Source organism: Plectropomus leopardus, chromosome 16, assembly GCF_008729295.1.
Source record: "Plectropomus leopardus isolate mb chromosome 16, YSFRI_Pleo_2.0, whole genome shotgun sequence".
In the NCBI taxonomy this organism is placed as follows: domain Eukaryota; kingdom Metazoa; phylum Chordata; class Actinopteri; order Perciformes; family Serranidae; genus Plectropomus; species Plectropomus leopardus.
The window spans coordinates 3,695,423-3,714,077 of NC_056478.1; the positions used below are offsets into that span (position 1 = coordinate 3,695,423).

Sequence of the window (18,655 nt, forward strand, 5' to 3'; positions counted from 1 at the left end):
GATTTGGGAATAAAATCTTTCCGATCATGCAAAGCCTGAATGTAATTAGGATCTCCAAAGTGCATTAACTAAAAGCAAAATGTTAACAATAGCCTTCAGTAATTTGGACCATACATAATATGCTACATTTGCAAAGCAACAGTGAATACCGCCTGGAAGGTTTAAGATGTGATACAATAGCTCTGCAATAAATCTTAGGTGTAAATGTTGGATTTTTTTTCAAAACCAACAAAATTACAGGAATCAATAATTTGTGATTCTGTACTTTGTGGTGGGACTGGATTCGGTGGATTTCCCTAAATGGTGAGATGCTTAACAATGCTTTGATTTGAGAGTGAAGCTTTTTTCTGAAAAGTCATTGAAAAGGTCTGTGACAGAAAAAGAGAGCAATTCACAGCCACTTATCCCTGACACGAACCCCAAAATGGCACGACGGTGCCGCACCAACAAAAGAGCCCAAATGGCTCACAAAACAGTTAAAAGCTCTTACTGAAATGTGTCATGCTAACGCTGCATGAAATGACGAGCCGCGGATAAGATGGTTTGATATTTAACAAAGAACCCATCGCAGGTCGGACTTCACACCGGAGAGCTGATGAGTTACATAACTGCCCTCGACCTTTCCTGACATGTCATAATGAGCAGTTAGCAGGGAAAGAGCAGTTTCACTGAGAGAACATGCATCTCATCTCTCCGGGTTTTAATGGAGACGTAGTGATTAGCCTGGATAAGTGCAATTCTAAGAGTAATTTGATGTAATTAAAAAGCCAGTCGATGCACACTCCTATTCTTATGGTGGTCTAATGTGACTCATGTCGCTTAATGTGGCCATCTATTCTCCAGAGTCCCCGGAGATGCGAGCATGGATGGTTGAGTTTGTGTTTAGGCGAGTTAATCTCCAACACAGAACACGCAGACATTAGCGTATCTATTATTCTGGGAAATGCAGCAGTAGCAATAATAACCAACAAAAACAAAGGACCAAAACTACTCAAATGTAGATTTCCACCAAATACGTACAAAGGGGAAAAAACAAAGAAAACATCAAGAATTAGTGTGATAGGGGATCTCATATCCCCTTTAGTTGCAGAACTTGCGGGGAAGGTCATCAACACACATTTATACCAATGAATTTTCAGAACTTTTCAACAACTTTTCCTTAATATTTTACCATCTTACAAATTGCATTATATAATTTTACATTTAAAATTATGTTACAGGTTAACAAATGTTATCAAATGAATGCATCCATTTTTTCAGCACTTTTTCTAGGCCATTTACTTTTTTAAATTTAATTTTTTTGCTTATTTTCAGGTCATTTTCTTTTAATTTTTGTTTTTTTCTCTTCTTTTTTTAAAAACTATTTTTGCTCATCTTTGGGCCATGTCTTGTCATGTTGCTTGTTGCCTTCACCCCATGATTCTGAAGGAAATCAAACCAATTCGCTCAGGTTTCAAAGGGTTAAACATGCACCTTCCCGACATGCATATGCATTCCCACCACCAACTAACTGCATATGCCAGATTCATTTCTTGATTAACAAACGTTTGTTTCCCACACAAGCTAACATTAACCATCGGTCAGCAGTAACGGATACTTGTGACATTTTAAAGCCAAATACAAATAATTTGGGATTTTGATGAATAAAACAGGGTATATTCAAAACTTTTCCAAAACATTCTGTTAATTCCAAACAATTTTCAGGCCCAGAAAGAGTTTTTCCATCCTTTTTTTTCTCCACTGGCCAAAAAAAAAAAATCCACTGTCTACCTAAAACTACGAACATCAACGTCAATTAGAAATCTTTTATTGTGAAAATTTGATTCATGGACATTTTATTTTTGTTAAGCTTCACTCGGTGCAAGAAAAGCAATGTAAAATCTGTGAAATCATCACAATGTAAAGTCTATGAGCCAAGTGGGAATCTGCAAGTAAACACAGAGGCTTGAAGCTTTTTTTTGGCGTAATTCACCGGGCGAGCAATTCCACTAGACTGAACAGGCGCCAAATTGGAGACCACCATCAGTAATTGAAACTTCAGAGCATCACTGCATTCAAATGCAGACAAAATATCCAAAGTGGCCCGTTAGAAAAAGGTGGATCCTAATGAGAAACAGATACCAGCTCACTTTACATCAAGCTGAGTTTGAGTAGCGCATAAAGTCCAAAAGATAATTTGCATCTCAAAAACAGATCTATAAGTCATTCCGACTAATCAAGCTCTAACGCATCATGTTTGTGCAATTGTTCCAGTCAATTACAATTTACCAGAACCAAGCAGAGTAAGGGAATACACCCCATTAAGCAGCTTGGCGTTGACTAGCTTCTGATGTTTACTGAAATTGACTAATCGACTGCACTGTGGTAAAAACAATGAGAGTAAAAAGCCCAGGAGGCCTCGTATAATTTTCTTTCTGTAGTACAACCTAAATGCTGAGATGTTGGGCTGCTCTTTAATGTCGGAGAGAAACAGAGAGGCCCTTTATCATACAAAAGCACAGCCCTAGATCCACTTAATTGGAATGACGGGCCGGCCGATCCTTGGTGAAAATCTGAACCTGTCTACCACCCGTGGAATGTAATTTGTGATGGACAGATATTCCTAGAAACAAAACACAATCTCAAAACAATTAATGTGTCATTTGAGGCCCAGCCATCTGATTTAGTGGTCAATCAGAAGAAGTTTTGGCTTTTCGACACTGTCGAAGCCGCTCGTTCGCTCGCTCTCCGCTCCCCTCCCATCACCTCTCTAACATCCTCAGGCAGCACAGCTTGCAGTTACTGGGCGTGCACGGAGGCAATGAGCAGCAACGCTCAATCATCCCAGTGCAACTCTCCGGGCTCATTCCTTTCAGGCAGAGTGTGAGCTGTTTACCATAATATATATATGGTTATCTTCATCGCACAGTCATAAAAAACAGGCATTAAAATCCTGTGAAGAGGATCACAACCCGACCTCGTCGATTGTGTGCACTTATTAAGCGGCGACAACTACACACGGGGACACGCCGGGAGTGGCACAGACACAGAGTGAATCTTCAGAGACACTAACACTGATGTCAGCTCATCTGCACCCCAAAACAATAAATGGAAGCACGAGGCATCATGGATGATTTTACATTCATTTCACGCTTGGTGCCACAATGATCCAAGAGGCATCTGTGCCCACAAAATGGCAGCTTAAGCTCGGCGCTTATTCGCTCTGGGCTTTTGCACGCTTTGCATGGATTTTTATCAGTGAGCACCACTGGGTGTCGGAGTGTACAACTCAAGATTGTTTCCGCCTGGTCGCCGAGAGGTAGCTCAGGGAGACTCAGTGTCCACTTCCAACAACTACTAATAACACAGTTTCAGGCAAGACACTTTGTTTTCTGCTGCTGACCACGAGGACACTCTAATTTGATCCCTTAGGAAGCGGAGGAAATATTACAGAACAAGATGCCATTTATCACCTGTGGTCTGTGCGAGGGTGCAACATGTGAGTGCGTTTACATGGATATGAATAACCTGTTTATGAGGCTTATCCCATTTATGATCATCTTTGGGATACAAGAGCACTGAGAAATTGGGTTATACGCATTCTCTGTAAACATGATAAATACTAGTAACCCACTTACAGATTACTGCAGTCTATCTGTGCAGACGCCGGAGATGTTTACAAAAACAAACCGACAATGGGAGATCAAAGCGACAGGAAATATTAAACACTACACTCTTCATTTACTGATAATTTACAACTCATCTGCGATCGCCAACAGCTGTCTGCTCTGAAGGCGTCCACCGCCACTCTCTCCACCACACACGATGTCAGCTATGATGTAAACGTTACTCCTGAGAGAACTTTTACAGCACTGTTTTTCACACAGGTGCCAGTCTGACAATAGGCGAGTTTCCATTACAGATTTGGAAAAAAATTAAACAATATTTTCAAAAACACAGTTGTGAGATGACTGCGTTTCCATTGAGTGACGTTGTGCGACTTCTTCTCTGGAAATAACACTCCAGTAACCATGGCGATGGATGTCCAAAACATCAGCAGCTTTATTTCTATTGCAGCCGCCACACTAGACGTCATTATTTCAAATCAAAGGCGACGCAGGCGTGTTATGGAGCGATAATGGAAAGGCGAGCCCATTATAAGTGGGAGCGGCCACCTATGAGGGATTTCTGGAAATGATAGTCCACGATTTCACAGAGGAATTGTGGATCGAAAACTTGCGGATGATCTGCTCAACTTTCTCAGAGTTATGTGATGCAGTAACAGCTCTTGTAGCTCCTGCTGCATCATGAGGGAGCCAGTTCCTACTGACAAGCCCACAGCCATAGCATCACGTGCCATTTGTCTTCACACATTTATTGCATTACTGTTATTGTATTTTTAGGATATCAGAGTAAATGTGAATGCTTTTGAAGTTTTAGATTAGAGTTAAGTTGCAGGATGAGATTTATATTTGTAAACTTGTATGTCTTTTAATGTCTGGGCCCCTGTTTACAAGCTTTGAAAAGCTTATCAGGGTGTCCCATTTCACACTGCTAATTTCACTTAAATACTGTTCCGTATACACGGAACAGTATTTAAGAGTACTCCACATATTCAAGACGCTCATATACATGGTGTTCACATGCTCATGAACATAAACAAAATACTGAAAAAACCTGATCATAAACGAGTCATTCGTGTCCATGTAAACCCATTCTATGGTAACTGATACAATTACGTCTCTAATTTTAATACGAGCCTCTTTGAGTGCAAAGTCATACATACACCAACTTTCAAGTGTTTTGATGAAAATCCTGTTTTGCATTCTCTAAATCAATTTGCCAAACATGAAAAGGATCAACTGCAGGACAGAATTTCATTATCACATTTTCTTTTCCAATTTTCGGCTTTGGAACAAAAATGTGAGATGAAGGAGTAAAACAAGTGGAGAAATCTTCACAGGGGGATTTGGTGACACGAGGGTGTTTATAGATCACTTGGACTGAAAGAGTAGCTTGTACAGTCACCACGTACCGGCCAACTGTGTGCCCACATTTCACTTAACTCTCAATCGACTGAAATGAGTCAAATGCAACACTCGTATTGAAGAGCTTTAGAGAAGTGAGAGTGACAACAACTGGTTTGTTTACTCAGCAGCAGCAGCAGCAGCAGCAGCAGCAGCAGCAGCTGAAACCCATCATTTATTTCTTTTTTAGATTTTCAACGTTGTAAAACGTTGCCGTTTCATCTTCAAAACTGTATAATATGTAAGACCGACTTGTAATGTACATAATATGTGCAGTAATAATTCAGCTGAGCATTACTCTTCTTACTTAATTCCTACTTATCCTTATCTGGAACACATTTACCACACTTGCACGATGCACATATTTGTACATCTTTCTTACACAACATATTTATTATTTTTATATCCATATATATTTTGTTATGTATCATAGCATAATGCAAATTTTTCTTGCAAACTTCTTATTGCATTTCTCTATGCTTAGGTTCTTGAGGTTGAGTGATAGTGGAATTTTTAAGGCCAATTCAAAAACAATAGTTTGAAACAGGAAAAAGCGGATAACTCACACACGAGCACTGACAGCTGATCACAGTAGCTCAGCAACAAATCTTCACTTTGCTGAAGGAGTGTTAATAAACTCAGTAGAGTCAACAGCACAAACACGGCTCGGTAGTCTACGATTTTTGTTGTTGTTGTCCTCCTACTCCCACATAACTATGTCTGTAACATAACGTGCATGTCTCAGGTACGGCCGGCACTGCCAGTTTGCACGGCGACAGAAGGGGTGGCGTTTTCAATAACTACACTCTGGAACCTGGATTTAAAATTTTGCCGAAACACTTTTGTCGAGAGAACAAAAGGCCAAACTGCAACAAAAGTTAAGCGTTGCATCTGAACAGCATAAATGTCACAAATAGACACAAAGTCGAGTGACGTTATGTCTATATTTAGAGAAAATATATTTATGTCACATGGAAGTTTATCCATGGAAGATTACCATCACAATTTCGATAAACAACAAAATTTCCATAACTTTTCCAAAACTTTCAATGATTTTCACTAATTCCATGACTTTTTAAATTTAACTTAGTTAATTTAACAGTAACTGAAATGTTACTGTTAAATTTCATGACTTTTCCAGGTCTTCCATGACTGCTGGAACCTTGAATAAAGTATTTCTGATTCTGTAGCTGCTGCATGTAAAACAAGTACTTCAGATATATAATGGACATCAGTTGCATGCAAAACACACTGGCTTCAAGGTTAAACTTCCCCCTTCAGTCAGCGAAGTGGACGCTTGTAAACAGAAGAGGCAAAGATGAGAAAATCGAGTTAATAGAATTGTCTTCGACGGCGCTTTGTGTTCCCTAAACGGACAAAGCGTCCTCCTATTAACCTATTTCCCCGCGTACGTCACAGGCTGCGTGCCCGCTGTCCTTTTGTCCTGAGCACAAAAAAAAAAAAAAAATCCAGGCCATCCTTTCATGCAGTAACTACTTCAGCCCGAGGTGAAAGGAAGCGCCAGTGTTTATTATGACTTTAAATATCCCATCAAGGTCTTGTGATGGATCGACTGGCGACGGGGAGAGGAGCTGTCTGTTTACCGTGATGCGAGATGCGAGGCGGGGGACAGGCGAGACACAGCGGCGTTCCATCTACATGAATACAGCCTGGTGCCTGTTGCCTTGGGCGTGCTATTGAGTGACGCCGAGGACACATTATGCAGCGCATGCATCGTTTTTCTTTTCTCCCGCAAACAGTTCAACACTTGAATGAGGACGATCTTGTCAACCCGGCAGTGGAAAAACACTGGTGAACCATGCCAGAAGAAACAGAAAGGTTTTTTTAACCAAACTGGAAAAGCAGCGCAGCACACCACTTAAGACGTTTGAGAAAAGCAGGAGAATAATCTGACATTGATATTTGGCGGAGCAATCAATAGCACATGTTTGCTGCTTGGGAAAAAAACAGAGTGAAGAAGAAAAACGGAGGACTTAATTATGAATGAAAGGAAGGCACTCCATATGAACCAGATCCTTGTGGTGATGCACTACGAATGAACCCAGGGCTGTGGCCCAGGTAATGGGCCTTGGGTTTCCTGCTCCTCCTGGGAGGGAGTGACAGGCGAGAGGGGGAGGGGGGGGCAGCAAGGAAGGCTGCAAGAGAGAGAGAGAGAGAGAGATGGGGGAGGGGGGGCCAAGAAACCATGACAGAGCTATCCATGTTGGCTAATGGAAACCGCATCCTTCCTCCAGTTTCCTTGTGCATTAACAGCAGCGAGGTCTCCGCTCTTCCTCCCCCTGATTGACCCCGGCAGCTGCCCCGGCTATCTCGAGTCTCAACAAGCGGAGTTATCCACGGCTGCTGCTTTTAACACCTGATTCAGAAATATCCTTCAAAAAGCTTTTCTCCACGCTTCCAAATAGTGCATCTCATCCGGCCACCACCACTCTCCGTTCTATCTGAATGTCACAGGCAATCCTCAGCTCCGGGGCGGACCGAGAGAGGGAGAGGTGGCCCAGATAAAAGCCCTATAGAAGAGAAGATACCAGAACAGCTCCTGATAGGCGTTCCCCTGCAGGTAATGATCTAGGATAACCTTCACGTGTCCTGACCTCTCGCAGAAGTCGAAGGGAAAAGCCGGCGACCCCGGCAGTGACCTGGCTGCGGCGGCCGCAATTTCACAAACAGTTTATTTCTTCCGAATTGGCACAGAGGACGCTTCTCCTCCGCTGCGCTTTCATTATGATGTTGTGTCACATCTCCAGACACGACAGACTCTGTGATCAATTAGCCTAATAGCTGCCTTGCTGAGGTGCTCCAGGTGAGAACATGCTGCCGATGTCACAAATTAATCACCTGAGTTAGCCTAATTAATTAAAGCCTCTGGTGGAGGCTGATAACGACTCTCCCAAGAGCTTCTAAATTGGTGGTCCGCATCTGTGACATTTGGCTTTGGAGATAAAAACTACAGCTAAAAGTGGCATATACGGCTGTGACTGCTGACTGAAAGAAAAACAGCTCTGCCCGGGTTTCAAAATCATCAATTAGTTGATGAAAATGAGCTTGTGCTCTTTTTTTAACCTTGTTTTTATGTGTTTAACATCGCTTTGACGTGATAAATTAGACATTATATAGGCTTGATGCACAATAAATTAATCAATACTCAGAGACGCGAGCTCATTAGGTGTGATATAAAGTAATGAAAATAAGATATTAAGGCAGTAAATCAGGTATTTGTGATTCTTTTCAAGTTCAGTTTTTGTTGACAGAGATGTTGAATCAGCTCTGTGGCATTTTGGGCTGTCGTAATTGATTGTGTCGCACTGCACTGCATTAGACTGAACTGTGTATAATATGTATTGACTTATCAAAATTAATCTTTCAAAAACTACTGGATCATTTCTGATGTTGCAGTCTTCCATCGAAGCTGCATTACTTTACACCGCAGTGAATTATATTTGGAGTGATTTAATTAATTAAATATCACCTCCCTGGTATATAGCTGTTATTTTTTTTGTTGGGCTTAGCAGGACGAGATAAACTGCTGGAGCTGCAGACAAGAGTCTTACTGTATTAATGGTGGCCAACAGAGGCCCTCATCTCTCAAGAGGGCAGCGTCTCTCGGGGAGAGGGGCTGGTTTACCCACACAGCAGGTGTTCCATTAGGGACGCTCTCATGAGGGACAAGCGCCACCTTGTGTTGGACAGCTGTACTACAGACACAGAAATGAATCTAAACTTTGGCTGCAACAAGAACCACAATCATCATTAAAGCTTCAGTCGATAAATTCAGTTGCATCTTCGCCAAAAAGTAGAGCTGTGTCCTTCCACAGGGGCGTAATTTACACAGGGGGACACAGGGGACATGTCCCCTACAGATTTTCAGAGGGCACTTTTTGTAGTCTCAAAACTCACTCTATATTAACCCTTTGAGACTTGGATGGACAGCAGTTGTCTCTACAGCTGCTTAGCCCTTTGAAACCGGAGCAAATTGGTTTGATTTCTTCTGAAAATCAAACGGAAGAATGTCAGTCAGCAAACTGACAAATAAAATCCCACAAATTACAAGAAATTAGTAAAAAGTGACAAGAAAATGTATTTTTTTCTAAAGGGGAAAACTAGAGAAGAAAATGTGGGGAAGTAGAGAGAGACAAAGCAAGACATGAGAGAAATAGAAATTATATGAAAAATGTTTTTTTTACACAATATTATCATACGCGTATTATTAAGATGACCTCAATATTTCAGTTTTTAAATATCACCGACACCTCTACCTTAAGGGCGGAAATGAGTGTAAATTTAAATAAAATCCAAGCAATAGGTGAAAAATTACATCTACTGAAGTAGGCACTTCCACCATGTTCATTGTAATTTTATGATCAATTTCACATTTATGCAGTGAGTCAGTAATTTCAGAGCTTTATACTGTATAAAATATTTTTGTTATAAATATTTATGACGGAGACGCATCAAACTATGAAAAATCAAGGTCGCGTGTTGTTGTACTTAAGGTAGAAGTATCAAATAAACTTCATAAACTTAAACTTCACAATAAACGTCCTTTTGTGGATTTGCAGCTGGACTTTGTACCCCAAACCTCAAATATTATCCCGACCCCCGGTCACACAAAAAAGGCATCAACTGTAATTTGCACAAGAAAAACAAAAGTTTGGTGAATCTTTTTTCCGAGGATATGTCACTACACTATTGTTGTCATACTACCGAAATTTATAAATTCAGTACAATACAAATAAAAATATCAATATTGACATTGAGGACATAAAATGTCAAATTAAAAATCAGAATCAGAAATACTTAATTGATCCTCAAAGAAAATTGTGGTTCGTTACAGTCACTGTGATGCCAGAATAGAGAATTATAGCAGGCAGGAAAAATACTAATATGCAAATATTTAAAACTTAAGTATGTATCATATGCTGAGAATGTAAGTGTTGCACTTATATGTGAATATTTATATTAATTTATTTATTTACATTATATTCATTATTGTTAAAAGATAAATATAACAAGGCTCTAACATGACAACACAGACTTTTCTCCTCTTTGTTAGTGGCAACAATCAGCAGAATGACTGAAGAAAACATGAACTATAAGAGAGAGAGAGAAAGCAAAGCTGGTACCAGTGTACTGACGCTGTGAAAAACGAGTACTGAAACAATTTCAAAATTTCAATATCAATATGTATCGATAAATTAATAATATGCCAACACAACAGTACAAATGCCAAATATCCTTCCTCCACATATTGTTCGTCTTATCTGGTTTCTGTACATCTCATGACGACTGTTGAGGGAGCCTCTTTCAGGCAGTATCGTTTAGAAGGAATTCTCCTGATTTCATGTAAAACCTGCTTACTTCTGACTCGTTCAGGTAACGGCCTCATTATTTTGCCCCCTGCCCTCACCTGGCCCTCCCTTCACCCTTCGGCACCTGCCGTTTACCACAGGTGGGCGTGTAATTGCTCTGTGGCGTGGTCATGTTCTGAGTGGTTAGGAGGGAGCATCCCTGCTAATGAGGCTACTCACTGTGATGCTTCCCCGCTGCTGAGAGATGTATCTGTGTGTGTGTGTGTGTGTGTGTGTGTGTGTGTGTGTGTGTGTGTGAGAGAGAGCAGGCAGGTGTGTGGCGCCACGTATACATCTGGTAAACTGTTGTAATACAACACAGCTGCTTGCTTCTACGTCACAGACAGAAAAAAAGGCAAAAACCAAAGTTTGAGATGTCCGAGTCAAACAGAACGGCGAGGATGTGTATTTCCTGACCTGGTAAGGGACACAGAGCTGCTGTCATTTAATGCCGGCCTGACAACAAACTAATCTTTAAGCAACTTCACAGACAAATTCCCAGTGTCGGAACAAAATCAGAGTCCTGTGCTCTCGTTCGAATGGTGTCATAAAACTCATAAAACTCAGCCCGAGCTGTCTTAAGTCTGAATTTTTCTGCTCTTGACGTTCAAATAGAATAAGATGTTTCATATAATTTTACATTTTTAGTCTAGGCTCATGCAAATACTGACGCTCAATGATGTGAACATCAACATCAACCAATAGCTGCGCTCTCTCTAGCACCAAACAGGAAGCAGCAAACCATGTAGACGGGGAACATCGAGGGGACGCTGTCGAGGTGCAAGAACTAGGAATGAACGACACTGGATTTTTTTGCAGATATCCGATATGCCGATAAGTGATTTGATATCAAAATATCCACCTTTTTCCCTACCTAACTTTAGTGATCATCAAGTCTTTTCTGTAATGGAATCATCATATTGTGCAAACTCTTATCATGATGGTCCACCAGCAGATGGAGACATGAAATATAATTGAATGTGTCACAATGTGAAAAAGTGACCTTGCAAAATCCAGTCTTTGCAAAATTGTACAGTTTGCGACTAAAACGAGAGGGTGTCACACTTTTTGAAGTATTTTTAAAGTTATGAGCATAGTTTGTCTCATAAGGTGGGTGTGTGGGTCGTGGAGGGCACACATATGCATCATCACTGCAGATAAGCAACTATAAAAGTTTGGTATCAGCTTTGGATACTCACTAGTGGTGCACTGTTTGTAAGTGGCCTCGCCCTGAGTGCTGCTCCTCGCCTGCTCCTCTCCTGCAGTGTGATGCCTCCTGGTTGCCACAGCGCCCGTCGGCGGCATCGGCTGAGCTGGCGTCTGGAAGTCTGCAGAGCCCACAGAGGATCAGTTACCGACAACAGACAGTAGTCTTTGTGTGTGTGTGTGTGTGTGTGTGTGTGTGTGTGTGTAAATGGGAAAAACACTTCTGAAACACACTGCTGCCAAGATATAGTGCCTGTGTGAGTGTGTGTGTATAAACACCTAAAGAAGAGGAAGGTGCTTTGACAGACAGTGATGAAAATGTGATCCGACAGACGAGAACGACCGAGGGGTTGTGACACGGCGAGCGAGGTGCAACCACACGTCCATCAGCACAAACATTACTACAAAAAAAAAAAAAAAAAAAAACTATAACGATTTCCTTTTGCAGTGACTCCATGTTTCACTCAAGAGCTTGAGTGTGACGGGAATGAAAAAGCAGAGGGGGGAGCACGGAGACATGCAAGCTCCTGAAAATGAGACATTTCAACTCTGACATCGAGTGATATTGAAAATTTTTGGCCAAATTTATCACAGCTCCTTTCATCTTGTCACGGGCGGAGAGAAAAATCCAGCGAGATGCACTGCGGGTTTTGAACACTGCTGCAAATGGGCATCATGCAGCGCTGGGCTAATTGATAGCTTTATAGCAGGACCTTGACTGGAAGATGAAATATTTACACTGCTGTATTCCTCCTCTCAGGCAGTTGACTTCTGCTCCTGCAATATTCATTTAGCATCCTGTGCTTTTAGTTGCTAAAAGAGGAAATCAAAAGCAACAGAGTGACTTCTGAAAATTGCTTCCTCTTTGATAAGTTTCCCGCTTGACACGGAAGAGCCAAACCTCTGTGGCTTAAGTCAGAAGTCAATAGGCCCTCGGGGGGTAAAAGGCTGTGCATAATACTGTAGATAATGTTTTTAAAGGGAAACCGGGTCCTCTTGTGAACTCCCTTCAATGTGCTTGGGAGCTTTTCTTTAAAAAAAAAAACGAATTACGACAGACCAGAACAAAAAGGGCAATAATGTGTGACAGTGTCTCATCTCTTTGAAAGATAAAGGATATTTCATGGCAAAAAGCATGAGGCACTTAGATCCGCTTCTGAAGTAGCAGGATTGTTTTGTGTTCTCATGCCTGTAAACTCAAAAGCTATCAAGAGCAGGGAGGGACATGTCTTCATGGTCAATCAATAAAAGTAGGAGAGAAAAAAAACTGTAGCGGATTTCTTTCTTCAGTCTTGGCTACAAATTATGCAGCAAAATATGTGCGTATATGAAGACATGCTATGTGCTTAATGTTTGACGCACATGAAATACTGTCAAATACTGTATTGTCATGTTTCAATAATCATGTCAGAACAGGGAGACGTGATTTGAGTTTTAACACTGGATGGACAAGGGACTAATTTAAATAAAAGACCAAAATTACCAAGCCACTATAATTTCATTCAGACAATGAGAAGATTAATATGATCTTCCAAGGAAGCTTTTCTGCGAGTGCATGTGTCCCTAATATGAAGACGTTTCTCGGATTTTAGGACATTTCTACGATTTAGGACATTGTTTGGATTTTAGGACATTTCTTGGATTTAAGGATTTTAAGTTTCTAGGATTTTTCAACATTTTTAAGATTTTAAGACACTTCTAGGATTTTGGGACATTTCTCTGATATTAGGGCATTTCTAGGATTTTAGGACAATTCTAGCATTTTTTGACATTTTTTGGGACGTTTGTAGGATTCTAGGATGTTTCCAGGATTTTAAGACATTTCTAAGATTTCTAAGGACATTGCTAGGATTCTTGGATATTTCTAAGATTTTAGGACATTTCTAGGATTCGAGGATGTTTGTCGGATTCTAGAAAATTCTCAGATTTTAGGTCATTTCAAGCATTATAAAACATATCTAGGATTTTAGCGTGTTTCTAGGATTCCAGGACGTTTCTACGATTTTAGGATGTATCTCGTATTTGAGGACGTTTCAAGGGTTTTTAGTACATTTCTGGGATTCTTGGACATTTATATGATTTTAGCACATTTCTGGGATTTTACGATGTTTCTAATATGTCAGAACATTTCCAGAATTTTACGATATTGGGGGCTTAGGTAGGACCTCTATTGGGGGGTACGGGGGATCCTCCACCAGCCCTTTTTTTGATAGAAAAGCTTCATTTTAATGCTGTTTTGTGCACTCTGGCACTTTATTTATACTAAAACTACAAAAACAATTCCCAGTGTGAGTATCACTGGATTAGAGTCTGGAATTAGAAAAACTGACTTACATATTTAGAGCAAAACTGAGGATGTTAATGAGATGTGGACGCCTTTCTTACATTTCATGAGAGACCTAACTGTGTAGATGCCTGTGATTAGACAAAAGTTCATCACTCCAAGGGAGTTTGTAACTTGTATTACATTCAGAGTAAAATGGTTGGTAAAAAGAAGAGAGAACTGGATGATGACCGTTTTGTAAACCTGATTTTCTACTCAATTAGGTTTTATGTTTATATGGTTTTTGGTATGTATATACTGAGGTATATATGTAAGCATTTGTGAACAAGAAGGTGTGTATTGGTTTTATTTTAAATTAAATCTTATTTATTTATATTATTTATTTTAGTTTTTAAAAACTTTTTTCAATTATGCTTATCTATAACTTATTTATGTAATCTCAATAATGTGTTTTCCTAAGTTTCTCCTTATAGAGAGAAAGTTTTATTATGTGGGATGGTGTTTGTGAACGTTTGCTCTGTTTATTCAAAAATGAACAAAAAGCCAATAAACAGAATCTGAAAAAAAAAAACAAAAAAAAAAAAAAAAAACAACTTAAAAGTTCAAGTGCACAATTTAACTACACTGTATATGTGTGTTTCTATGTGCATAAACCTAATTCAGATTTACCCTAAACCCACTCAGCACCGCTCGGGGCTGTTTGGTGAGTGTACAGATGCAGAGCGCCAGGCAGACAGCGAGCACAGAAGGCACTGTCTGGAACACTGAAGCCTCGGGCATCGCTCCTTTCCGCGCCACATAGTCTACACTAAAAACTGACTGCTCCATCAAGTATGACTGGGCTAGCCTACAGATTTTTTTCCTCCCAAAAAAAGCAAGTTTCTGTTCTCTGAAATAATCTATCAAAGACCTTCAACAAACAAACACAGAGAGGGTGAGAGGGCAGGCCGGGAACTACACAGCCAGCACGCACTGCGCTCATTATTCAAGAGAGGGAGTATTCTTTCAAAATGTTTATTTATTTAGATAAACAAATGATGCTTCTCAGTTCAGTCTTATTAGTATGCTATATTAGTCTGCTCTACCAATAATCCGCCGAAAAACAACCGTCCCTGGATACAGAGGGCAGTGCAGCAGAAATTATAGGTATTTATCAAGTATCTGGGGTTATTAAAGTTTATGATCTTGCAAAGCTTCATCAGAGGATAAATACTGATTAAAGGAGCAATTCACCCCAAAACTAAAAAAACACATATTTTCTTTCTTACCATCAGTGTTGTTTATCAATCGAGATTGTTTTGGTGAGAGTTGGACACATCAGATGCAGAGATGTCTGCGCTCTCTCTAGGGTTTCTCAAAATTTAATTTAAGACTTTTTAAGAGCTTTTTAATACCACCTTGAATATAATTATATTATAATTATAATTTAATGCCAACTTCAAGGCCATACTGGCAAACATGTGAGAGATATAATGCAAAATCTGTGTCAATTTTTACTCTTTTTTCAGATTTTTTTAAATTAATAAAACTGATTCATTTGTGACTTATATAGATTTATGAGGCGTGTGGCTTCGGAATCGACAGATTATCGGCATGGCCGATATTTGGTATGTTGCTGATTATCTGTATCTGCGTTCTAATAATGGCTAATAAAATTAATAAAAACGTGTACTTCTTTGGCTCCACTGCAGCTGTCTCAGAATCGACTGACATGCATGCTTTTTTTTTTTTTTTTTTTGCATTTTACAATTGATAAAGTCAACTTGTACAAAATATTAACCCTAAATTGAAGTAATTTTTCTTATTTTGCACAATGAATGAATATTACATAAACTGAGAGGCATTGTATTTCATGTCTCCATCTGCTGGTGAACCATCATGATTCCCTCTGAGCAGTGATACGGTTCACAGGTGTAGTTTGGGAGAAAAAAAAGTCCCTACATAAATCTGCTCACGGGGTCTGTGGATTTATTGAGTAACCAGGTCATGGTTTCTGGAAAAGAGACATTGCTGTTGAGTTTTTCAAGTTTCAAATTTTTTACAGCTCCACGGCCGATATCTCCAACACTCGATAACTCACACCAAAACAACCGGGACTGATAAATAGCACCAAAGGGAAGAGGAAAAATGTGTTTTATTTGGGGGGTGAACCGTCCGTTTAAGTTTATGTTTGGGTCGGTGCAATGATCAATTTTTATTGTGTGATCCCTAAGATAGGAGTACACAATGGTTAGTGTGTGTTAACACTTTGAAACCTGGATGCAGTTGTGTTCAGATGCCTTTCAGAAGGCATTTAAACATTAAAAATGTGAGCACATCGGTTTGATTTCTGTCAAAAACAAGGAAAAAAAAGCAAGCAGAACTTTGGCATGAAATTTCTTTTAAATTTCTATAAAAACAAAAAACAAAACAAAAAAACTGTGAAAGGTGACGAGAAAATTACTTGACAGTAAACTTTAAAAAGGGAATCATGAGAAAATTATCACATAATTAGGCAGAAATTTAAAAAATCTATATTTATAATTATTAGTATAGTATAAGTATATATTGAAAATTACTTTAACAAAATAAAATATGATTATTATAATGTTTTGGTCATTTTCTGCCCAACTACAACATAATTAAGTAGAAACATCAAGAAATTTACATTTATAATTATTATAATTATAGATAGAAAATTAGGTTAAAGAGAAAAATATGATTATTAAATATTATTTATTTAATTTGATCACTTTTTCAGGTCATTTTCTGTATTCAAGTATAACATATTTAGATAGAAATAAAGAAATTTATAATTATTCTAATTATATATTAAAAATAAGATTATAGAAAAAAATATGATGATAATTATCTTTTTTTTTTAATCACTTTTCTAGTCATGTTCTGTTTTTGATCTTTTACTTTTCTTTCCTTTTATATGCCTTTTTCTGGTAATTTTCTTGGAGAATTTTACTAATTTTGGGGGTTATTTCTTGTTCAGTCAGTCATTGCCTTTTATATTTTTGAGGGAAATCAAGCCAATTTGCTTTAGCTTTTTTTGTGTGACTTCCTTACCCCTCTTCCTGCGCGCCTCCTTGATCTCTTCACACATGCGGTCGAACTCGGGGTCCAGCTCGGATGCAAAAATAGCATGAGCCGTGTCCTTTAAACTGCATGCTCGGTGCCTGATCACCTTATCTGAGAAAGAAGAAAGTTAAACGTAACATTAGTGCAACGAGATACAAGACAGTGATTTTCTGTGCATGCTCTCTGCATCTCTGCATTGGCTTTTTGTTATTTATTTTCTCTTTTCCTCTTGTAATTTTCCGAATGATGTTGCATGTTCGTCACACCCCATCATATATGTAAATGGGAGGCAAAGAGTCGAGCCCTCCTCCTTCCACTGTATCTGTGAGAAAAGGGATTGTAGCTTTTTCTCACACGTTGGAGAAAAAAAAGGATGGAGCCGGCTTTGGTGAGAAACGTCAGCACGCAGACATGCATGAGAGTCTTGATATCACCACTTAAGACAAAGGTGGGTGCATACACACACACAGACACATATACAAGGATTTTTTTCTTTTTCTTTTTTTGAAACACGTACTCTCTCACACTCCTTACACCTTCATAACTCTTGTGCCTCTTCTCCCTTAGATGTACCGCGGCATCATTAAATCCTCCCTTTTCCCCCCGCTCCTGCATCCATGGAGGGAAAATAAAGACGGAGCCGAGGAGGCAGGCTAAAAGCATCGGCGCTGTAAACAGGCACTCTCTCATTACGGCAGGCAGAGGGAGAACAGTTCAGGCAGAGAGTGGCAGAGGGGTCACAATCTGCCGGCTTCCTTTGTCTAATTGGAGGACGGCTGCCTAATTGCGACAGTGGCAATCTGTGCACGCGCTTGCTTTTCCACTGACAGACGGTGCCTGAGTGCGTGTACACGCGAGTGCATTAGAAAAGCCCGTCGGTGGAGGGGCGTGTCAAAGGCCAGGTGGGATGTCGCGTGAGCTCATCAGCACCCTTATGGGTCCTGCCTGAGCGAGAGCAGAACATGCAACCGTTTCCTCCGCGGTAAAAGGGTTGTTATCGCCATTTCCCTCAAGCAACAGAGAAGTGTTTGTGACAGTGAGCTGCAGAGATATCGGCCTTTTTAACACAACCAAGTAATTATTTAGCAAGGTGAGGAGGTAAGAGAAAGGAAGCGATTGAACACGGAGGGATGGCGTGATGAAGATAGCATGAAGGACGAGGTGAAACAGACCGCTGAGGGATAATGAGGGTTTTTCCCCCCAGCACGTTGTGAGCTGGTGTACAACTTCACCCAGAAGCATAATTGTGCAAGGTCTGGGCTGTATTCTCCGGGCCAAGCGCCGGGTGAGAGGCTTCGTTAGTCTTCCTTATTAAACTGCCTAATTGCGTTTTTCCCCTTTAGTGTATCATTTGTAGACCCTGCATTCCAACAAATGACCCAGGCCCCTCGCCTGCAAAGACAGAGATATGATTTATTCATTTGGGCTGGCAAAGAATTGCTTCCCGTTGATGTCGTGCGAGGGAGGCGAGCAGCTAAAGACACAAGGCGGGAATTAAAATGGTAATGTGAATTGAATAGTCTGAAGCAGGCCTACTGTATGCAGCTTTCAATTAACATCATGGTATTGCTCTCGAGGATTTGATTGTGGTAGAAAGTTTTTTTCATTTTTTCTTCTGTGCGACAAGTTCTTTTTCTCAATTCACTTTTCCAATCATTTTTAAGATGTTATTTTTTTTAACCTCTTCCACTCCAGCCCTCCCTACCATAGACCTGGTCTGAGTC

At 40.0% G+C, this 18,655-nt stretch overlaps 1 protein-coding gene across 1 annotated transcript in view; it reads right to left on the bottom strand.

Moving 5' to 3' along the window:
- The window catches only part of atad2b (ATPase family AAA domain containing 2B), a 111,742-nt gene that overhangs the window by 52,168 nt on the left and 40,919 nt on the right, over positions 1-18,655 (bottom strand). Inside the window, exons 23-24 of the mRNA XM_042503446.1 lie at positions 16,920-17,042; positions 11,575-11,703 (exon numbers count right to left, since the gene is read on the bottom strand). Of these exons, the coding sequence (XP_042359380.1) occupies positions 11,575-11,703; positions 16,920-17,042 (252 nt within the window). The remainder of the gene's footprint in view (positions 1-11,574; positions 11,704-16,919; positions 17,043-18,655) is intronic.